The sequence below is a fragment of the Ascaphus truei genome, chromosome 4, assembly GCF_040206685.1.
Source record: "Ascaphus truei isolate aAscTru1 chromosome 4, aAscTru1.hap1, whole genome shotgun sequence".
Lineage (NCBI taxonomy): Eukaryota > Metazoa > Chordata > Amphibia > Anura > Ascaphidae > Ascaphus > Ascaphus truei.
In genome coordinates, this window is record NC_134486.1 from 184792140 (window position 1) to 184816682 (window position 24543).

Here is a 24543-nt window from a genome sequence, read left to right on the forward strand (position 1 = left end):
TTATGGTCCAAAGCTGAGTCCAGGGGTAGCGAGGTACATGTAGTCAAACAAGAGCCGAGATCAAATCCAAAGGTATCCAACGGGCAGGGACAGGAACAAGAGCTGTAATAGAGAACAGAGCTTGGCATAGACAGCTGCACACAGGAGTCACAGAGTAACTATGCAGAGCAAGGAAGGAGAGGGCAGACGAGTTATAAATGCAGGAGGACCAATGGTAGCAACGGTGGAACGGAGGCCTGTCTGAGCGATCCCTGGGATAGGTCCAGGTGAGCAGGGAGGGAGTCAGAGAGGTGAGTAGTTGAAATCACCTGCAGCCGATGGGGGGTCGGAGTCAGCGGCACGGGAGGACGAGTAAGACGATGAAGTGCGTGCGCACTCTGTAAGCTTGCCGTGCGCGCGCCCCGGCCGCGTGCGGGAGGGTACGCCACGGAGGAGCGGCATGGCGTGGGGGCAGGAGAGGTAAGGAGCCAAGGGAGCGGGGAACCGGAGCTGACCGCCGCACTGGGAGCTGAGGTGACGGGGACCCGCTGAGAGGCGCGTGTCCCCGATGCCTTACATATGTATACCATAATTAGATTAGTTTATTCTGTAATGTATTTGGTAGTAAAGCATCTGGCTTGTTTGCTTTCTCATAAAACTTCCTCTTTGACCAATTCAGCGATTTTTCAGCCTGGGAGGTAAGTAGCAAATTCAGCTCTATTCTAATGTTCTTGAGCTCTTTTTTTTTTTCCACAAAAAGGTTTTTATTATTAGGCGACAGTACATTGCATACAGTGTCTACCAACCCGTTGTCATTTTTTAATGTACCAAAACCCAATTTTTCTCTTTTCCACCTTCCTCCGTTCCGACAAAGACATACTGGGTAAACCAACTCACATACCTAACAAACCATACAGACACAGAAAGGGGGGGTGGGGGAGGGGGGGGGTTGAGCTCAATGTCTTCTGAGTGTTCACCATCTCAACTCTTGTTGTCCTACTGAGGAGCAGCTCCTGGCTGCGGAAGCTCTATGAATGTCTTCCCTACCTGTACCCCTTTTACGCGCTGTCTGTACTGGCTCTTCGTAGGAGAATGTATTTAGTTATATTATGGCATGATGGTGGTGGTATTCACCCCTGGGATATCTGAGTGGTCTAGCCACTTGGTCCAGATTTTAAGGAAATTTGTGCCGGTGTAGTTGACCAGACTTGTCAACTGTTCCATCCGGCAGATATACCAGATTCTATTCCGAATTTTCGTAATTGTGGGTAAGTCTGGGAGCTTCCACAAAGCTGCGAGTTCGCACCTCATGGCTGTTGCAAAATGTGCAATCAGTTTTTGTGCCGGTCTGCCTATTCCCCGAGTGCGCCTGCCCAGCTGGAACAGCCAAGGGTCCAGGGGGACCGACTGTCCGAGAATACTCGTTAGCCAATCTTGGATTTCCTCCCATAAAGGAGCCACTTTGGGGCATCCCCACAGCATGTGAAGCAAGTCTGCCTGTTCCCCACATTGTTTTGGGCACAATGGGGGGTACCCTTTGACGAACTTTGCTAATCGTGTTGGGGTGAGATACCACCTCATGAGGACTTTATATGCATTCTCCTTCAAGGTGGTGCATATAGAGCTTTTCGCTGCTGCCAGTACTATTGTGGACCAGTCTTTGTCTTCTAATGTCTCCCCTAAGTCCGTTTCCCATTTTATTCTATATGCAAGTTTAGTGTCTACGTCTTGTCTAGGACAGACCACCTCTCTGTTTATCCGAGAAGTGAGTCCCGTGGTGTCCGTGCCTCTGGAACACAGCTGCTCAAAATTTGTGCGTTTGGGGATTTTTGTATAAAATGCTCGCACCTGGAGGTATCTAAAAAATTCAGAGTTGGGCATCTCTGTTTCTGATCGGATTTGTTCGAATGATTTGATAGTTTGGTTTCCCTTCAGGTGTAGTAACCTAGTAATGCCTTTTGCTTTCCAGACCGCAAGGTTCTTGCGTAACGTACCCGGAGCGAAATCAGGGTTCCCCATAATCGGGGTCATAAGTGTGTGCTGGGTTGTCAGGGCACACTTGTGTTTGGTGTTCTCCCAAGTAGCCAACGAGCTATTCACTGCGGCCAGCGGCTCACTCAAGGTCTGATAAATCTTTTTGGGTAGCCAAATTAGGTCTTGTATCTCTACGGGGTCACAGCATGCCGTTTCCAGCTCAACCCATCTTCGCAGGCTAGGATGCATGTGCCACTGAATAATTTGGGTTAATTGTGCCGCTTTGAAATACGATATCAAGCAAGGTACCCCTAAACCTCCTCTAACTGTTGGCCTAGTGAGAATACTACTTTTTATCCGTGGTTTTTTATTACCCCAGACGAATTTCACCATAGAGGACTGTAAACGGAGGATGTCGTCCCTGATCACTTGTATCGGATGGGTCTGAAACAGATACAAGATTCGGGGGAGGAGATTCATCTTAAGGCACTGGATCCTGCCGATCCATGAGATTGTGTGGCCTGACCAGATCCGAAGATCCTAATTAGTCTGGGGTAATTGGCTTTGTAGAGGGCTTTGTATTCTTTGGTTATATAGATACCTAAATATTTAATGGAGGAGGCTTGCCATTTGAAATTAAAATTCAGTTCAATGAATTTTTCTGTGACCATTGGCAGGTTGATGTTTAAGGCTTCTGATTTTGTCTGATTGATTTTGAAACCCGAAATCTTATTAAATTCGTCTAGTAAGCTGAAAACATTTGGCAGGGAGGTAAGGGGTTTGGACAACATTAGTATAATGTCATCTGCATACAGGGCCACTTTGTGTGACTGATCTTTTATCTGTAAACCTGTTATATCTGGGGAGTTGCGGATGTGTGCCGCTAGGGGTTCTATACATAATGCAAAAATAAGTGGGGACAGGGGGCATCCCTGTCTGGTGCCGCTCTTTATTGGGAAGTCTTCCGAGGGGAAGCCCTGGTGTCTGACCCTCGCCCTCGGTTCCCTGTAGAGAGCCAAAATAGCGCCCAACATTCTCCCCCCTATGCCAAACACTCGCAGTGTCTCTGTAAGATAGGGCCAATCAATGCGGTCGAAGGCCTTTTCAGCGTCCAAACTCAATGCCATAGACGGGATGTGTTTTCTCTGTGCCAAATCAATTAGATCTATTATCCGTCTGGTATTGTCTGTAGCTTGCCTTCCGCATATGAACCCTACTTGATCGGGGTGGACCAGCTTCGGCATGACTGAATTCAGACGGTTAGCTAATAATTTGGAGAAGATTTTGGTGTCTGAATTGATGAGAGATATTGGCCGGTAGCTTTTGCAATCTGCTGGGTCCTTTCCTGGTTTGGGGATCACTGTTATAGACGCTTGGAGCATTTGGCTAGGAATAGGGGCACCATCTAAAAATGAGTTAAATAATCGGACCAGGTGAGGTACTAATGTTTTTCTGAATTTTTTATAGTACAGATTAGATAAACCATCCGGGCCTGGGGCTTTGTATGGCTTTAGTGCTTTTATTACCTCTGATATCTCCTCACCTGAAAAGTCCTCCTGTAATGCTTCCCTTTCCAATCTGCTCAGGCTGGGTAGTTTTGCCTCAGTTAGAAATGTCTTCAGCTGCCTATGAGTGTTCTCACAATGGGAGACCTTCGCCCCGTCATATAGGGTCTCATAGTACTTTTTAAATTCCTCTACAATTTGTTTGGGATCAGAAGTAAGGTCACCGTTCTTGGTTCGAATGGCTTGAATATGAAAATTGCGGTTACTATTTTTGAGTTTATTGGCAAGTGGGGTATCTGGCTTGTTCGCTTTCTCATAGAATTGTCGCCTAGACCAGGTCAGCTCCTTCTCAGCTCGGGAGGACATCAATAAATTTAGTTTTGTTTTAGTATCACGCCAGGCCTGTAGGGTCGGCGCTTGTTTGTTAATTTTGTGTAGGGCGGAAAGGGCTGATAACTCGGATTGGAGAATCTTAATTTTATTTTCCCTTGCTTTTTTCCGCCTACTGGCTATCCCTATGAGCTCTCCGCGAAGAGTTGCCTTATGGGCCTCCCATAGGGTGGATTGGGATGTCACACTACCGACATTCTCCTCGAAATAGACCCTGATTTTATCCCTTATTTCCGTTTCAATTTCAGGGATTTTTAGCAGAAATTCATTAAGCTTCCATGTCGCTCCTGGTCTGTCTAGTCTGAAGTCTGTGCACCGCAGCTCAATTGGTGCGTGATCTGACCATGAAATATCATGGATGCCCGTATGGGAGATCTGCGAAACCATTCTGTTGGACACAAAGAGGTAGTCTATCCTGCTGTATCTGTCATGTGGGTGCGAATAGAACGTGTACTCCTTTTCTCCCGGGTGTTGTTCCCGCCAGATATCTACTAACCTATTTGTCCTGAGACCCTGGTTCCAAATTGCTCTGCTTTGTGTGTGATTCGGTACCCTAGGTGTGCACCTGTCGGCCTTAGGATCTAATGTAAGGTTGAAATCACCACCTAGTACTATACCGCCTTGTGCCACTCTATGTAGAATGGTAAAGAATTTTGTAAAGAAGGTATCAGCTCCCTCGTTGGGAGCGTATACATTGGCTATTGTGAGGGGTTGTCCTCCCACCTCACCTACTATTATTAGGAAGCGCCCATTCTTATCCTTTTTTGTTAGAGTTATGTTAAACGTAAGGCGATTGTGTAATAAGGTTGCTACCCCTCTTTTTTTTACGTTGGCTGATGCAGAGAGCCATGTTCTATATCTGTTATCCAGAAACTTGGGGGAACTGGTCCTCGAGAAGTGAGTCTCTTGGAGTAGTATTATATCGGGGTCCTGTCGTCGTTAGTCTGTGAATGCTAGTTTTCTTTTCAGGGGGCTATTAAAACCTTTTGTGTTGTGTGATAAGATAGTAAAATCCTTACCCATTGATGTTTTCAATATGAACTGCTGCGTTACCTCTTTCTATTTGGGTCACGAATTTCTTCAGAGTATGATTCTGTGAACTGCTTTGTACACTGCTCATCTGTACAGGGGAGAAACAGTGGGGTATACACATTTGGAACATGGGGGAGACAACAAATAAACGTTGGCAACTTTCGGCGACCTCAGGGGACCTAGACCCCCTGGACGCCTGAACTGCCCCATGTGGGGTTCCGGTTCGGGTGGGCCCACCTCTGACCATGTCCTCCCACCTCACCTACTATTATTAGGAAGCGCCCATTCTTATCCTTTTTTGTTAGAGTTATGTTAAACGTAAGGCGATTGTGTAATAAGGTTGCTACCCCTCTTTTTTTTACGTTGGCTGATGCAGAGAGCCATGTTCTATATCTGTTATCCAGAAACTTGGGGGAACTGGTCCTCGAGAAGTGAGTCTCTTGGAGTAGTATTATATCGGGGTCCTGTCGTCGTTAGTCTGTGAATGCTAGTTTTCTTTTCAGGGGGCTATTAAAACCTTTTGTGTTGTGTGATAAGATAGTAAAATCCTTACCCATTGATGTTTTCAATATGAACTGCTGCGTTACCTCTTTCTATTTGGGTCACGAATTTCTTCAGAGTATGATTCTGTGAACTGCTTTGTACACTGCTCATCTGTACAGGGGAGAAACAGTGGGGTATACACATTTGGAACATGGGGGAGACAACAAATAAACGTTGGCAACTTTCGGCGACCTCAGGGGACCTAGACCCCCTGGACGCCTGAACTGCCCCATGTGGGGTTCCGGTTCGGGTGGGCCCACCTCTGACCATGTCAGGTTGAGCTTGACCCGCTTTCACCGGCCCACCGGGGTCATGCATGGATCCCTTGGGGTCTATCCCCCGAGTATCCATGAGGAGACTCATGGCGACGGCAAGAGGGAAACCACCCCCCCCCCCCCCCCATCGTTTTTAAACCTTGTTTATGGCAAACCCTTGTAGCCAATGTGATCTTCCAGCATCTCCAGGACCGCGGCCAGATTTGGTATGTGTGTACCCTATCTACTGCTGCGGCAGAGTTTATTCGCGCATTTGCCCGTTCTCTGCCGCAGCAGTAGCCTGGCGCGCGCCCGAGAGTGACGGGCGCGCGCCGAAGCAGCGGAAGAGCGCCCTCCGATCGGGGCGCTCTCCCTACCGCTGCCGGGTCCGCCGGGTCCCCCGGAACCCCCTGCCGCTGTCCCGCGATCGCGGGACACCAGGGCTCCCTCGGGGAGCCCCTGGACGCGCGTGCAGGGGGCGCACGCTCCCGAAGACGCGTGACCGCGCGTCTATGACGCGCGGCACGCCGAGGGGCGGCCACTAGCAAGCCGGGAGATTTCCCGGCTTGCGGTACCGACCACACTCGAATAAAGTGTGTCGGTACTGTATGTGGGGAACTTTTCCCATTCCTCTGTTCTTGCCCGCTGTGTAATCTCTTTGCGTCTTTTTACCCTTATCAACCTTGGGGTATTCTACACTCGTCCCTTTATTCCTGCTCTTGTAGAGAGTCTGCCCTTTTGGCCCCTATTTCTGGTGCATGTGACTAGGTGGTCCTGCGCCCCTTTGACTAGACTTGTAGCTGATGCCCGCTGTGTAATATTACTAGGACCTATGCTGCCTTTCTTGGGTATTCTCCCTCTCCCTACCTCCTTTGGTGTACACTAACTTTGTGTCCGGGCTATGTGTGGGTCGTATGCCCTTGCGTGCTGTCCAGGATATATGGTTTCCCGGGTCTTGTTGTGGTTCCGGCGCATTCGCGTGACGTGGATCCTCTTTTCCCCATCGGGTCGCCTCTACCAAGATGGCCGCGCGGCCAGATCCGGTGACGTCCTTCCGGTCTTTGCTCATTCGCAGCCGGATGTCGGCGGAGGTGGACGTCTTCCCGCGCTGGGCTCTTCTTCTTCCGGTCGTGCAGTTTTTCTTCCCGCCACGAGTCGTGATGCCTCCATCTTCCCTGGGTGCGTACCACGCGCCTCTTCCGGGTTGCGGGGCAGCCATTGTCACCAGAATTGCAGGTAAGTCTCTTATTTTGCAGGTTTGGGCTGAAACCGTGGGATAGAGTATGCATGTCCCACATTAGATAGATGATGTTGTGGCACTATGTATTCCTATTCTGCTGCTCAGCGCTTCCAGATGCTAGCGGTCCTGTTAGTCCAAACTGTACGCCATAACTTGTAGGCAACCAAAACAGAAAAGTGAACATTTTATTTGGGAAGAACATGCTTTGTTCACTCCTTCTCCGGCTCGGTGGTGGCTCGAGTCTTCCGGGATGTGCCGGCCTGTTGCCACTCATTGTCCGGTTCTATCTCTATCCGGGGGCTCCTAGCTTCTCCGGTCGTCACTCCCAATCTGCGCAAGAATTCATCCCCTTCCTCCAGATTTTTCATTGAGGTGGCCTTTCCGTTCCTGATGACTAATAGTCCAAACGGAAAGGTCCACCGATATCGGATAGCTCTGTCTCTGAGGAGGCGGGTGATGGGTTGTAACTTCAGGCGTCTTGCCAGGGTCAGGGGGGACAGGTCCTGAAAGAGCTGTATGGAGATACCCTCAAATTTACAGGCTTCTTCCCCTTGGGCTTTTGTGAAAACTGCCTGCCTGGTGCGGTAATAATGCAACCGGGCAATCACATCCCTCGATTGTGCATTCGCCAGCGGCTTGTTCCTTAGGGCCCTATGGCACCTATCTAGCATTAGTTCTGCCGTCGGGGTGTCAGGGAGCAGATTCGCCATCCATCTAGTGAGGAATTCTTCAATCTCAGTTATGTCTTCAGGTATGCCTCGGATGCGAATGTTGCTCCGGCGGTCCCGGTTCTCAGCATCCTCCTGTCGCTCGGCCAACTCTGTAATCTGGTTTTGCAGGTATGAGGAACGTTTTTCAGATTTTTTTATTGTTGAAGAGACCGCCACCATTTTGTCCTCCAGGGCCCCAGTTCTTTCTCCCAGGCCCTGTACCTCTTTCCGGAGTTCTTGGATTTCGGCTCTAAATAACGACTTCATATCGTTATACAACCGGTCGAAATCACATCGCCGTACGGGCCGTTTTTCTGGCATCTCCTCCCGGTCCTCCTCGCGTTCCGACCCCGATCCTGGCGCCGAGCCGGGCGCCATTTCTGCCCTCCCGTCTCGGGATGAGGATCTGCTTAAATATCTCCGGAGATCCCCCGTGTTCTTCTTTTTTGTTGATGGCGGGGCCATCGCTATGTGTTCCGACGTCGGTGGCAGTTATTTATATATGCGATCTGTAGTTTTGGTTCGCTTTATTTTGAATAATGCTTTGGCGGGGGTAGGAGCTACTAGATTAGGCAGCTACTCCCCTCACCATCGCGCATGCGCCCCCGTTCTTGAGCTCTTTTAATGTATCGGGCCTTCTATTTCTCTTATGTAAGTCTGACAGTTCCGCCAATTTTTGTCTGCAGTTTTAAGATTTGGGACTCCCACTTCTTTTTGCGCCCTGCCACAATGCTGATAAGTGAACCCGTTGGGTTGCCTTGTGAGCCTCCCATAAAATGATGTTTGAGTTGACGCTATCTTTATTTATCCTAAAAAAGTGGTCCAGCTCGTCACTTATCAGCTGACTGATCTCTGGGATTTTTATAATTGCCTCATTTAGTTTCCAGGTCGGTCCAGGCTAAAATAGGAACACCGAATTTCAATCGGTGCATGGTCTGACCATGAAATATCATGGATCTTAGCATATGCTACCTGTGGAACCATTCTGTTGGATACAAAGAAGTAGTCTATTCGGCTATAACTATCATGGGGGTGTGAAAAAAAGGTGTATCCCCTTTCTCCTGGGTGTAGCTCTCTCCAAATGTCAATTAAGTGCCTTTCTTTCAGTTCCTTCGACAGTGCAGCTGACCTCGCCTTTCGGCAATGTCTCGCCTTGGAAGATCTATCAATATCCGGATCTAAAATCCTATTGAAGTCTCCCCCCATGATCACTTGCCCCTTGGCTACGACGTCTAATGTTTTAAAGAAGTTTAAGAAGAAAGCCGGGTCTCGTTCACATGGGGCATAGACATTTGCGATTGTCAGTAGCTGTCCCTGGATTGAACCCATAAGGATTATGTACCTACCGTCCCTGTCTTTCTTAACTTGTTCCGTGATAAAGGGACATCTATTGTGGAAGAGATCCGCCACTCCTCTCTTTTTTACTTTAGCAGATGAGAGAAAGAAGTTCATGAAATGCTTGTCTAGATATTTAGGGTAATTGGACTCACTAAAATTTGTCTCATGGATTAGGACTATATCCGCTTTCATTCTGTTGTATTCGGCCATTGCTATTTTTCTCTTGCTTTTACATTATGCAAAACTAAGTTTAGAGCCATTTCGGTAATTCTAGGTCTTCTCTTACTTCTGCACCTCTCTTACCTGAGCCACGCGGAAGGCCTCTCCCCTGCCTCTGCGTTGTTTTAATCTTCTGCGGATCTTCTGAATTGAGCAGGAACCTGTTGGGGAGGATGAACGGGGATCGGGAAGGGAATGGGGAACAAACATAGCACATAAAAAAGCAACTAAAAATTGTCTTCAACGTACAAACATGAAAACAAGAGCCACCTCTGGCCCGAGTTGACCTCGGCTCTTCTGCCCTAGAGCTTATTTCCTCCGGGCCTCCCTCGGCGAAGGTCCAGTCGGCTGAGTCTCCATGACTCTCAGGTGCCCTACGGACTTTAATGGGCATAGGGACTACTCCCCCATCCCTTTGTATCCGGAGCATGCAGACTGCAAGGCGTTTCCGCCCCATGTCCCGTTGCAGCGCAATCTGATACTGTCAACCTAAAATCATATACAGCAAACAACCCAACATCAATGTATTCAACTTCTTACCCCCTTTTATTCTTTCTTTTTTGCCAATTTTGTCAGTCTGACTGCCAGCCTCCCAAGAACCTATCTTCTAACCTCCTGGGAGCTATACAGTGGCTCAACTTCCCCCTCACACCCTCCCCTTCTATTGCCTCCTTTCTGCTTGAATCCCCTGTATTTGCTCTGCCTGTTCGTATTCTCCTTCCTACCTCTACTAGGGGCACTATCATGTCTCCTCTCCACTCCCATACGTGCCTCCCCTTCCTCATTCCTCTATAGATATGCCTAAAACTTATATCCGTCATTCCCCAGCAGGTGGAGCTGTGGGTTCAGTTTCTGCTCTCTCACTTCATGGCTCCCCTATTTGTCTCCCTCTACTCTCCGTTCCTATCTCCATTATTACTTGTGCCAGAGAGACTAGAGTGACTACTTTCAAAAATAAAAGGCTATCTATTCTGACTAACTTAAACACTTACAACCATAACTCCTAACATGGGTGCGACTTCCTCCATTTACTGCAATCCTAGCACAGCTGCACTATGTCCCCTTTTACCCTTTTTTTTCTCTCTCCCCCCTTTTAATATACATTGCGTTTCTGCAGGGGGGGGGGGGAGGATCCAGGCCTCGGAGCCGCTCTGTCGGGGTGGACCTCCCCTGACACCCTTCAAGACATACTGCACTCTGTCGGGTCGCACTTGTTCTTGGCCCCTTAGTGCTCTCTCCACCCCTGAACCCTCTCCTTTTACCCCTATCCGAATTAGCACTACACCCCTCCATTCTTGTTCCCCCCTCACCGTGGCCTTTCGCTTCTACCGTGTTCACTTTGCCACCTTACTCTCCTTTTTTCCTACACCCCTCCACCCCCCTGATCCACTGGCCTTCCATGCCCTCCCATGCGGCCCCAGCGACCCTCTCGTACCCTGATCCCCGACCTTCTCTCACCCCTCCCCCGGACTTCTATACGCTGCACCCTGCCAGATATCGCCGGCCCATTATGAGGAATGACACCCTCCCTGACTCTTAAGTGATATATGCCATCCGCTGCCTTCTCATGCCAGTCCCCCACCTCCGGGCACTTAGTGTCTCTCTCCCTGCTGCTCGGCTACTGCTTCTTCCGACACCTCTCCTCTGCCTTCTGCTGAACTGTCCTGTTGTTCCTTCCCCGCCAGCCGCACTTCTGCATCCGCTGTTCCCTTGGTTCTTCTTTCTCGGCTTTTCGGGGCTCCGTGTCTTGATTTACAGTCAGCCCAGCAGCTCCCATGTGAAAACCCGGAGAAAAGAGAGAAACAAAAAGGAGAAAAATCCATTTTGGGCAAAGAGAAGCCAGGTTGCTGCAAAAAGGAGTCAGTGTTGCTTTAATTCTTAAGTGGGAGTAGTTATTTGCAACTGTGTCTCGCATGGGAACTTCAGTCTTCTTACTTGGCAGACATTTATCTGCTGCCTCGTGGGGAGCTGCTTGTCTCCCTCCAGGAACTCTCCAGCCTAGGACCTTCTATTTCTTGGTGAGTAGGAGCCCCCTTTAGCCCCAGCTGGTTCAGGAACGTGTCACTCTCTTCCAGTGATCTCAGGGAGAAGTACTTGCCGTTTTTTATTACTAGCAGAAACAGAGGATTGCGCAATATCTAAAAATATATTTTAATAACTCGCGTTGTTTCGGCACCACGCTCACACCGAAACAACGCGAGACACACGCGGCTACCGGCAAGGACTACTAGGGACTGCAATTTGCTGCTGGACAGCCGGGTCGGGCGTTCCTAATTTGATTTTAAAACTCACGGTTCTTGTGAGTATATGTCTGTTCGTGTGTTGGAGGAGTTATTAAAATATATTTTTTAAATATTGCGCAATCCTCTGTTTCTTCTTATCCCTTGTCGGAGACACACATACAGGAGAACGGGAGCAGATACAGGAGATATTACCCTGAGAAGGAGATCCTTTTTATGTCCATCCGGAGAGGGTGCATCACGTGGGGTTCGTGTAAGCCTGAAAACGTCTGGACTTAGAAGATTACAGATTCTCTCCACTGCATTCTGCCTACCTTGCATCTAGATAACAGCCTGCAGCAGAAAAAATCCCCCTTTTTCCATGTATTTTGGGAACTGAGTCCGCTGTCTATTCATTTATCATTCAACATCTGAAAGAAAGGACTCCACTCTCATCACTTATATCCTTTTTATCTCATTGATATTGTATTGTTTCACAATTGTTTATTCACTGACATCTTTGTACACTTTGCGCCAGGTTGTTTTCTATATTTGTATTTGTATATTTTTAGAGAGAGTTCCCTTTAATAGATTTAGCAGGCTGCATCTTAATATATATTTTTCATTTAGTGTGCACAGCACTGTTTAAAAATAGGTCTAGCGCTGATTTTAGTAAATTTGTTTTTGTCACTGCCCGGAATTTGACTGCTTTAGCCTATAATCGTAAATATATATAGTGCAGAGGAAGATTATCACACACAAGTGTATAGATGTTTAAATAACATAATTTTTTTAAACAGTTTAGTTACAATTCTGTGGCCCAATGCTGTGTATACAGGAACTGGTGATACATACTACTACTTATGTATCTGACAGTGAGCAGGTTAATAGTGTTTGCTAAACCTTGACTGCTGATTTATGTTCGTAAGTACAGATATAAGTCCCGCAATGTGTGGGTTAATAGTGTTGTTCCACGTAGTGGTTAAATCACGATGCTTGGGTTTTTACTCCACCTTACAGTAGCGGTTTCCTCATACACGTTGTTTTGTTTGGTTCCTGCAGCTACCTAGTATCCATTTAATGTTTATCATGTTTCCTTCCTGATACAAATGTCAACATGGCTATACCCATGACCATACCTACAGAGTGATATCCCATTAATGAACCTAAGAAAGTGTTTATCTTATGAACTAGTCTTGAGACGGAGGAGGTTTAACCGGCGGTGCAGCTGCCATGAGAGGAAAAATTGAGACCGGACTGCTGGCTTCACGGTACACAAAAATGTATTGTTGGCACATAAAAAGTAGCAAGAGAGAACCTCTTACGCGTTTCGTGCGGGTAACCGCACTTTATCAAAGAGTGACACATAATAACAAACACGAAGACTAAATACCCACAATGCCCCCCTCTCCCCATGATGTATCGTCACAGGGAGAGGGAGGCATTGTGGGTATTTAGTCTTTGTGTTTATTATTATGTCACTCTTTGATAAAGTATTTTTACCCGCACGAAACGCGTAAGAGGTTCTCTCTTGCTACTTTTTATGTGCCAACAATAAATTTTCATGTACTGTGAAGCCAGCAGTCCGGTCTCCATTTTTCCATTCGTGTCATATTCTAGCCTGCAGTTCCCATGCTTGGCCACCGGGATTGCTGCCACTCTCTCAATGTCTGCAGTGCCTATACTTGTCCACCGGGATTGCTGCTGCTAAACTAAGGAACATTCCAGACCCTGAAACCTGACACCACTGCACCTGTGTTCTACCTCTGAGCCTGCCTATATAAACCTCCCTTTCCTGTTCCTCCCTTGCCTGTTTATACTGGTTCCTAAGCTCTTGCACGGTTCCTGTGTTACTGCTGTGCTAGCTATTGCTATCATCCTGTTCCAGTCTCCTTTTTGCCGACCTGTGCTTGTTACCTGAATATGCTATCTGCTGCCTGCCTCTGACCTCTGTTTGTGACCGCTACCCCCCTCCCTGCTGTTCCTGCCACAGGGATCCACTTCAGCCAAAGTCCAATCCTTGACAGAATAAAAAGGCCCTACCATGGATTCTGCCAGAACAGACCTGACTCAGGCTCAGACACTCCATGACTTATCATGGTTGGTTTCCAAGAACAAGGACATGTTTTCAATCGTCTTGGCCGCTTGGAAGGACAAGCTGCCGCCACAGAAGCTGAAAACCGTGAACTACGTGCAGCCTTAATCTCTGTGCCTGTGCAAACCGCGCCCCGTCTACCCCTTCCGGAAAAGTTTTTGGGGAAAAAACAATCTTTCCGGAATTACTTTAATCAATGCAGACTTGTGTTCAAGCTTCAGCCCACTATCTACCATACCGACGAAGCCCAGGTTGGACTGATCATAACCCTGCTCAAGGATGAGGCCCTTGCTTGGGTCTCCCCTATGTTAGAACAGGATAGCCCACTACTAAGGGATCTGGAGCAGTTAATCAAAGCCATGAGTCTTATTTTTGATGACCCAAATCATAATGCAACTGCTGAGGCAACTCTAAACAATCTTCGTCAAGGAAGATGCTTGGCAGCTGAGTACGCCGCTGAATTCTGCAGATGGGTTAACGATACGGAGTGGAATGAGGCCGCGCAGAGATATCATTTTCGGCAGGGTCTCTCTGAGCAAGTTAAAGACAAACTAGCCCGTGTGGAGCCCCCAGAGAGATTTCAGGAATTTGTCCGTTTATGCATCCAAATCAATCGCAGGCTTACGGAAAGACAATTGGAGAGACAGGGGTTCATGCCAAGCAACCCCGGGTTTAGAGATGTCAGTACCCCAAGACGTTCCAGGGAGATTGAGGAGGAGCCGATGCAAGTAAATACACTGGCGACACACTTTATTCGAGCTTGGCTAGTCCCACGAATTCGGGTATACCCGGGTGTATTGAGGTTTGTGACTGTTTTCTGCCCGAGTGCATTGAGGTATTTTCCAAGCAGGGATTGAAGACTTTTATTTCCGCTGGCTGCAATACTGCACAGTATATATATATATATATATACTGCATTACAATTAATGAATTTATGCCATCTGGTAGACACGCGAAGCATTGCAGCCTATTAAATCCTAATCATTATCATTTAACAGATCAGCCGCCCGTCAGCCAGGCATGAACCCAGGCTGGGAAGGCAAATGCAACGGGGCTTGTCAGAGGTGAGGAGCGGCGCATTCCAGGTATCTGCCAGGTACATACCGGGTATTTGCTCGAATAAAGTGTGTCGGTGCAGTACACTATGGGGACCTATCTCCATCGGGGAAAGGAATAGGTGCCGAACATTAGATCTCTGTTTATATTGTGGAAACAATGGGCACTATCTCGCTGATTGCCCAAACAAGTCCAGGCGGACTTATTTCCAGAGTCCTAGGAGAAATCGGCTGCACGCTATTTCAAAGACTGTTTTCTTTGTTTCTCAAGGGAAAGATAACCCGTCTTCTCTACAACCCCACCTCCTGGTTCCTATTTTAATCGAGGAAGGAACACAGCGTTTTTCAACCACAGTAATGGTCGACTCGGGGTCCGCAGGGAATTTTATGGACATAGAATTCACCAAGAACAGTTCGGTATCATTTATAGCCAAGGAATCGCCAGAAAGGATGGAAGTCGTTGACGGTTCTCCCTTGAGCTCTGCACCTGTTACCCATGAAACAAGTAACTTAACACTAATCATAGAGCCTAATCACCAGGAGAAGATTTCATTTGGTCTTATTCCTTCGTCTTTGTTTCCAGTGATTCTGGGAATTCCATGGCTCATGATCCATAACCCTCTAATTGACTGGATCACCAAGACACTCACGTTTCCCTCGGAGCACTGCCAGCTAGCCTGTCTAACTAAGGCTCCTATACCAGTGTGTGTAAGAATACATAAGATTTCCTCATCTCAAGAAAATCTACTGCCGGCTCCATACTCCGAGTTTTTAGATGTGTGTGATAAGAAGAACGCGGATACGCTTCCCCCACATCGCTCTTATGACTGTCCCATTGAATTAATAATGGGTGCTGCCATTCCGTTTGGAAGAATCTATTCTCTCTCAGAACCCGGAATTGAAGGTCCTCAATGACTACCTACAGGAGAACCTGTCAAAGGTTTTTATCCGACACTCTACTTCTCCAGCAGGCACTGTGATCTTCTTCGTGGGAAAGAAAGATGGTTCTCTACGCCCCTGCATTGACTATCGGGAACTAAATAAAATTACTGTGAAGAACAGGTACCCATTACCTCTGATTCCCGAACTATTGGAAAGAATTCGGTCAGCCAAAATCTTTACCAAATTAGATCTCAGAGGATCGTATAATTTGGTCCGCATTCGACCCGGTGACGAATGGAAGAAAGCCTTCCAAACCCGTTATGGGCACTATTAATATCTGGTGATGCCCTTTGAACTCTGTAATGCCCTTGCTACTTTCCAGCATTTAATCAATGATGTCCTCCGAGAGTCATTGGACCAATTCATAGTGGCATACCTGGATGACATCCTAGTCTTCTCAGATAACATCATGGATCACCAGAGACATGTCCGAATTGTCCTTGAGTGTCTCCGTAAGTACAAATTTGTACATCAAGTTAGAAAAATGCGAATTCGAAAAGACCAGCATGCAATTTCTCGGTTACGTCATCTCTCCTGTGGGTTTGAGTATGGACCCAGGCAATATTCAAGCCATGGTAGAATGGCCAATCCCTCGAAATGAGAAGGACATTCAGAGATTTGTATGCTTTGCCAATTTCTATAGACGTTTTATTAAAAATTTCTCTGGCATTATTGCCCCAATCACCTGACTCACACAGAAAGAATTCCCCTTCAAGTGGTCTCCTGAAGCAGATACGGCATTTGAAAAATTGAAGTCCCTCTTCACATCTGCACCTATCCTCATCCATCCAAATCCAGAATTACCATTCATCTTGGAAGTGGATGCATCCGACTCCGCTGTTGGTGCCATTCTGTCACATAGAACTGGACCCAAGATGCTCCTTCACACATGTGCCTTCTATTCGTACCAAATGTCATTTCTTTTCAGCTGCTGACATCGGAAACAAAGAACACCTGGCTATAAAAGCTGCATTCTCTGAGTGGAGACATCTACTTGAGGGGGCCAATCACCCGATTACGGTCTTTACGGATCACAGGAACTTAGAATTAATTAGATCCACAAAGAGACTGTCTGCGCGACAAGCCAGGTGGGCTCTCTTCTTTGCAAGATTTCAGTTCCACATCTCATACCGCCCTGGCTCCAAGAATGGGAAAGCTGACGCCTTGTCACGGTCATTGCCTAATCCTAGTTCAGACAAAGAGCAAGAAAAAACTATTCTTCCAAAAAGAATTTTTTTGGGCTTCACATTCTCCTCCGATCTCACACGAATAAAGGGAGCCTACTCAAATGACACTCTTCTTAAAAACCCTCCTCCGGAAGCGGAACTATTTCTATGTGATGGTCTGTGGAACTGTATGGACCGTCTGTTCGTCCCTAAGGAGGTAAGATTAGAGGTGCTCCAATTAATGCACAACTCCCAACCCGCTGGTCACCCAGGTGTCCTCAAGACACAGGAACTGTTGTCTCGCTCTTTTTGGTGGCCTAAATTAGCACAAGATGTTAAAGACTATGTCCTCTCCTGTGAGACTTATGCTAGGACCAAGACCCCTCAAGCATCACCTGTGGGTTTGCTGCAGCCTCGTCCGGTTCCAACTCGTCCTTGGGGGTCCATATCAATGGATTTTATTGTTGACCTGCTTCGATCAAGTGGACATAATACCATCCTGGTAGTAGTGGATCGATTTACAAAGATGGCTCACTTCATTGCAGCACAGAATCTTCCTTCAGCAGACCAGACAGCCAAGTTGATTGTGAAAGAGGTGTTTCGGCTTCATGGGGCTCCAGATGAGATCATATCCGATAGAGGGGTACAATTCACTTCAAAATTATGGAGGACTTTCTTTTCCTCTCTAGGAATTCATTTAAATGTATCATCTGGCTATCATCCACAATCCAATGGCCAGACAGAAAGGACCAATCAGACTTTGGAACAATACTTACAATGTTTTGTTTGTCATCTCCATGATGACTGGATTGATTTCCTACCATTAGCTGAGTTTTCATACAACTCCCATCATTCATCGACTCAGAAGAGTCCTTTTTTCTCAAATTATGGATTTCATCCAACCTTTATTCCTCGTTTTCCATCTTCGAGCCCCATTCCGGCAGTTACAGAGAAACTGGAGATTCTGCGAGACATCCAGGAGACCCTCAAAGAGACACTTCGTGAGGCTCAAGTCAGGTACAAAAGAGCAGCAGACCCTCCCCAGAATTTCAAGTAGGGGATAAAGTCTGGCTTTCTACAAGAAATCTACGATTAAAGGTTCCAACCATTAAATTGGACCAAAAATACATCGGGCCATTTCGCATCTCAGCACTAATAAATCCAGTGTCCTTCAGATTGGAGCTTCCTGAGACCATCAAAATACACCCTGTTTTTCATTCTTCTCTGCCGAAGCCATTCCGTGAGAATCCGTTTCCTGGACGGATACTTGCTCCCCCTGAACCTGTCCTCGTGGATAACGAAGAGGAATTCATTGTGAAGAGAATTTTGGACTCCAGGTTACACTGAGGAAAACTACAGCACCTGGTACACTGGGGGGGGCTATGACCCAGAGGAGAGGTCCTGGGAACCCAAAGATTTTGTACATGCTCCGCGACTAGTCAAAGCTTTCCACCGGAGATATCCAGACAAGCCCAGCAAGGATCGTCCGGAGAACGCTCTTGGGAGGGGGGAGTAATGTCATATTCTAGCCTGCAGTTCCCATGCTTGGCCACTGGGATTGCTGCCTCTCTCAATGTCTTATTCTAGCCTGCAGTGCATATACTTGTCCACTGGGATTGCTGCTGCTAAACTAAGGAACATTCCAGACCCTGAAACCTGACACCACTGTACCTGTGTTTTACCTCTCAGCCTGCATATATAAACCTCCCCTTCCTGTTTATACTGGTTCCTAAGCTCTTGCAAGGTTCCTGTGTTGCTGCTGTGCTAGCTATTGCTATCATCCTGTTCCAGTCTCCTCATTGCCGACCTTTGCTTGTTTCCTGACTACGCTATCTGCCGCCTGCCTCTGACCTCTGCTTGTGACCCCTACCACGCTCCCTGCTGTGCCTGCCACTGGGATCAACTTCAGCCGAAGTCCAATCCTTAACATCATGGCAGCTCCACCGCCATTTAAACCTCCTTCATGCTGAATTCATTTGGTGGGAGCACGTCGACAGCACCCGGAGTCTCACGGAGTAATGAGTGAGTAACCATTACATTGGTATACCCTTATACACTTGTTTGCTACAATCAAGTCACAGATTAAAGAACACCTTTGCAAAGTTCATATAAGATCTACCTAACATACTAGGCTATTGAACACGCATAGAACGTTGTGTATTCTAAGTGGCTGACAACGTGGACGCTGTATGAATGGGTTAATCAAGCTGTCTTGAGTAGGATCAAGATTTTCTAAGGTGCTACAATTTGCACACTTGTATACATGGACATGTCTGGTTAGCATCGCAGGGGGTTTCTTTCTCCCATTATTTTAGTCTTGAGAGGGGACACGGGATGACTTGAGCATCTAATGGTTATGAAGCTATATGTAAGTTAAATGTGCCACGTTGATGCTTTTATTGAATACATAGACTCTATCCATGTCGGTGTTTCTTTCCCTGTGAACATCTGTTCCGGTACCCGTCTCGTTATATTCCCATATTAGGTCATTTTAGCTCTCCTTTATTAGAGCTTGATTGCTGATAATGCAGATAGTGTGCTTATTGTTCTTATTATAGTTATATCCACAGGATATATTCTAAAGTTATAGGTATAGCCTTTAAGTTTGTGCAGGCATAGAACAGCGTATTCGAGCCATGTACTCGTGTCAGCGAACTAGTCATAAACTAGTATTGGAGCTTTGCTGAGGGTAGACTGTGTGGAACAGCTGCTACTGCAGAGAGATCTGCGGCTGCACGCAGCATTACATAAGACAGCGGTGCGCAAACTGGGGGGCGCAAGATTGTTTAGGGGGGGCGCGGGAAGCAGCTGCGATATTGCCAGTAGCAGAGGAAAAAAAGCCATCTGCAGCTGCAATTTTTCTTTTGGCTATTAGGTGGCGCTGTGCTGCGCTGTGATACACAGCAGCATCTCCTTGCTTCCTGCATCAGCGTGTGTGACATGGGGAGGGGGGGTGAGTGAGACTGGCACATGGGTGAGTGAGACTGGCACATGGGTGAGTGAGACTGGCACATGGGTGAGTGAGACTGGCACATGGGTGAGTGAGACTGGCACATGGGAGTGTGAGACTGGGACATGGGAGTGTGAGACTGGGACATGGGAGTGTGAGACTGGGACATGGGAGTGTGAGACTGGGACATGGGAGTGTGAGACTGGGACATGGGAGTGTGAGACTGGGACATGGGAGTGTGAGACTGGGACATGGGAGTGTGAGACTGGGACATGGGAGTGTGAGACTGGGACATGGGAGTGTGAGACTGGGACATGGGAGTGTGAGACTGGGACATGGGAGTGTGAGACTGGGACATGGGAGTGTGAGACTGGGACATGGGAGTGTGAGACTGGGACATGGGAGTGTGAGACTGGGACATGGGAGTGTGAGACTGGGACATGGGAGTGTGAGACTGGGACATGGGAGTGTGAGACTGGGACATGGGAGTGTGAGACTGGGACATGGGAGTGTGAGACTGGGACATGGGAGTGTGAGACTGGGACATGGGAGTGTGAGACTGGGACATGGGAGTGTGAGACTGGGACATGGGAGTGTGAGACTGGGACATGGGAGTGTGAGACTGGGACATGGGAGTGTGAGACTGGGACATGGGAGTGTGAGACTGGGACATGGGAGTGTGAGACTGGGACATGGGGGAGTGAGACTGGGACATGGGAGTGTGAGACTGGGACATGGGAGTGTGAGACTGGGACATGGGGGAGTGAGACTGGGACATGGGGGAGTGAGACTGGCACATGGGGGAGTGAGACTGGCACATGGGGGAGTGAGACTGGCACATGGGGGGGGTGGTGAGACTGGCCATAGGGGGAGGGGGGTGAGACTGGCCATAGGGGGAGGGGGGTGAGACTGGCCATAGGGGGGGGGTGGTGAGACTGTCACATAGGGGGGGGTGGTGAGACTGTCACATAGGGGGGGGTGGTGAGACTGTCACATAGGGGGGGGTGGTGAGACTGGCACATAGGGGGGGTGGTGAGACTGGCACATAGGGGGGGGTGGTGAGACTGGCACATGGCGGGGTGAGACTGGCACATGGTGGGGTGGTGAGACTGGCACATAGGGGGGGGTGGTGAGACTGGCACATAGGGGGGGGTGGTGAGACTGGCACATAGGGGGGGGTGGTGAGACTGGCACATAGGGGGGGGTGGTGAGACTGGCACATAGGGGGGGGTGGTGAGACTGGCACATAGGGGGGGTGGTGAGACTGGCACATAGGGGGGGGGGGGGGTGAGACTGGCACATAGGGGGGGGTGGTGAGACTGGCACATAGGGGGGGGTGGTGAGACTGGCACATAGGGGGGGGTGGTGAGACTGGCACATAGGGGGGGGTGGTGAGACTGGCACATGGGGGGGTGGTGAGACTGGCATATGGGGGGGTGGTGAGACTGGCACATGGGGGGGTGAGACTGGCACATGGGGGGGTGGTGAGACTGGCACATGGGGGGGTGGTGAGACTGGCACATGGGGGGGTGGTGAGACTGGCACATGGGGGGGTGGTGAGACTGGCACATAGGGGGGGGGTGAGACTGGCACATAGGGGGGGGTGGTGAGACTGGCACATGGGGGGGTGGTGAGACTGGCACATGGGGGGGTGGTGAGACTGGCACATGGGGGGGTGGTGAGACTGGCACATAGGGGGGGTGGTGAGACTGGCACATGGGGGAGTGAGTGTGAGACTGGGGCATGGGGGAGTGAGTGTGAGACTGGGGCATGGGGAGGGGTGTGAGTGACATGAGGGGGGTGAGAGTGTGCGATGGGGAGGGGGGTGAGAGTGAGTGTGACATGAGGAGGGGGGGAAAGAGCTACATGGGGATGGGGATGAGAGAGACACTGGCAGGAGGGAGAGAGACACACAATGGCTGGAGGGAGAGTGTGAGAGACACTGGGAGGAGAGAGAGGCAATGGTTGGAAGGAGAGTGAGAGACAATGGGGGGGGGAGAGAGACACTAGGGGGAGGGAGAAAGAGAGAGAGACACACAGGGGGAGGGAAAGAGAGTGGGGGGAGACACTGAGGGGAGGGATAGAGAGGGACTGGAGGGGGAGTGAGAAATACAGGGAGAGGGAGAGACTGGAAGAGGGGAGAGAGTGAGAGACAATGCTGTCCAATAGTTAGAAATATAACCATTTCAAATGTCATACGTACTGTACACTTTTACTCCTTGTTTTGACTATTGTCATCTATATTGACCCTTTCTCCCTGAGACTTTATCACCATCAATGCACTTTTGTTCTTCCTTTACCTTTAATTTGCTTATCTATTACATTTCAAACGCCCCACACCCATCATTTGCAATTCTAACCTGTTCTCCTGGTCATTTCTTGCTTCATTAAACTATTCCCCAATTCTGATCTTGATCATCAGTGCCTGTTGGCTTTTACGTTTCGTAAACCTGATGTCTATGCAATGGTTGGCAATACTGATCAACAAACAATATTGCATGATACCATCGATTGTCCGAATGGGTGTCATTGACTTTTTTTTGTTTTTGTATTTTCCAGCCCTCACCTGCTATTCATTGCTATTTATGAGATTTGCTTACAAGGTACAGCCTAGAAATTGGCTGCTCTTTGCATGCCATTTCACTAATGAAGGAGCGCAACTTATTCAAGGAGGACGGCTGATCAAGTACAGGCAAGTCTAATTTTTAAAACCACTTGCGTTTATCTGTGGTTTGTGCCTTAAATGGATACAGAATATGCTGGCCAAGAACCCAGGGATAAATATAACTTGTAAAGTTGTCATGTCTGTGCTTTAATAGCATTCAAATTGTACAATTGAGGACACCTTTTTTTAGAGTTGTATCTATATCGCAAAAACGAATAGACGGTACCGTTCTGTGGCTAAATAAATGCTTTTATTTGTGCAAGCTTTTGAGATATACTGATCTCTTCCGGCGGTGTTACAATGGATAAAGCAAGAGTTTTTTACTTAAAAAAAAGTGCATCTATATATGTTACATTTTAAATGCCTTTGTCCTTTTTAGTTTTATCAATGATTAAGTAAAATACGTTTAGCTAGTAATTCATACTTGCAATTTTCATAATGTAATTATAACCTACAGTTGTTCAGAGATTGGCTCATGCACCACTTCTGATCCTTGGAATATCCTCTTTCAGTTTCCTGGAAGAATGTATGCACTTACTAAGGAAAATGTGTTGATGGCAGTTGTCTCTTCTCATGGGACGTGTGAATGGTGGCAATTTTGTTTCTATTTAATTATTAGCAATTTCACAATTTCTGCAAACTTTTACCAAAAGCAACAACCACTTGGCGGCAAGAGAAGGGCAGGAGATCTAAAGAACAGATTACAATAATGTTGACACTTGATTCCTAGGTTATAGCATTCATTTATTGAAGTTATTAGAACAACTAAAGTGGTACTTGATTCAACTTTTTCATGAATTCTGAGCAAAACACAATTTCAGTCTGTTTTCCTCTCTATTGCTTACCATTTGTTTGCATGGCATGATTCTATTTTTCATCTGTGGCTAAGTTGAATATGGTAGTAAATATGTCATCAGTATTTATATTTGCTTGATTTTTTTTTCTTCGTTAGAATGTCCCAGAAAGAGACTGCTGCTAAATGATCAAAATGGACCGCCAGCCTCTTCATCTTACAATATCTGCCTCAGATATTATGAATATAGGATCTTGCCAACAACTTGATTGCACTTTGTATTTTGTTTTAAATCCATAACTCTACATCTAACACTACTGTCTTAATACACACTGAATTACTACATTTTTGTACTAATTTCTTTAAATATGAAAATATGATATACAGTATGCAATACTAATTTCTGGATAATTTAAACATGCTGTGGTACAGAACTATAAATTGTTAAGCAAGGTTGTGATATTAAAGAGGACGGTTTTGTCTTCAGTTTTAATTTAGCCATGCACAGAAATAAAGTTCTTTACTAACTGCAGCAAGGTAAATCCTTTATGAATAGTTAAGGAACATTAATTTCTGATGTGGATTTTTTTTAAAGTACAATTTAATAAAGGAAATTAAACCCTACCAGAGCCTTAATATTTAATTTGTCTTTACGGGGTTGCTTTTACAATTTAGTCTCATTCTTGTTTTGTATGAGAATTTTTTTTCTTTACAATAATAGCCATGCGTAAAGCCTTTCAGTGCCCACAACAGATATTTAAGTGAGATTTAAAGTCTTTTGATAAACGTCAAACCACTGAATAAAACCTTATTGGTTCATTTGTATTGCACATCTAATCTAAAATGCTCATGTGTTATCACTGCAAATGATTTTTAAGGACACTTATTGTATTTGTGAAGGAAAAGCATGCAAATGTCAAAGTATTCCATTGTTTGGTTAATTACAAATTGTTACGCTTTGAATATTTTGAAGTGTGGTTTGATAGAATAATGGTAGTCTGATCCAAACCTCATGCCTGTATATTAGTTAGACCCTTTTCTATCAAGTGCTTATAAACTATAATATTTCAAGAATTTCTAAATTGGTATACTTAATTTCAATACAAAAAGAGAGCAGCCCCCGATTGGCTAGATATAAATATATGGGGAGACAGTGCTCCTCTGGGTAGAAAAGTATATAGTGAACAAGAAAGGTAAACCCAGTTGTGGGCACTTAGTCCCCCTAATGGATGTATGTGACATTATTTAAAACAAATTTTATTAACATAATCTTATAAAATAAACACTTTGAATAAAACAATGAGGTAGAATGATTCCCTCAACACCCAGGTACTGTAGGTGTTAGGATCTATAAATGTATATATAGAGGAGTAATGGGCTACCGTATTTCCTCGATTCTAAGACGCACCTTTTTTCCCATTTTTACATGTCTGAATGTCTGAAATAGGGATGCGTCTTAGAATCGATGTACTAA

General features: G+C 47.0%; 1 protein-coding gene across 1 annotated transcript in view; it reads left to right on the top strand.

Moving 5' to 3' along the window:
• The window catches only part of MPC1 (mitochondrial pyruvate carrier 1), an 84331-nt gene extending 60638 nt beyond the window's left edge, over window positions 1-23693 (top strand). Inside the window, exons 3-4 of the mRNA XM_075596706.1 lie at window positions 22171-22303; window positions 23229-23693. Of these exons, the coding sequence (XP_075452821.1) occupies window positions 22171-22303; window positions 23229-23259 (164 nt within the window). The 3' untranslated portion in view covers window positions 23260-23693. The remainder of the gene's footprint in view (window positions 1-22170; window positions 22304-23228) is intronic.
• Window positions 23694-24543: the final 850 nt, after the last annotated feature.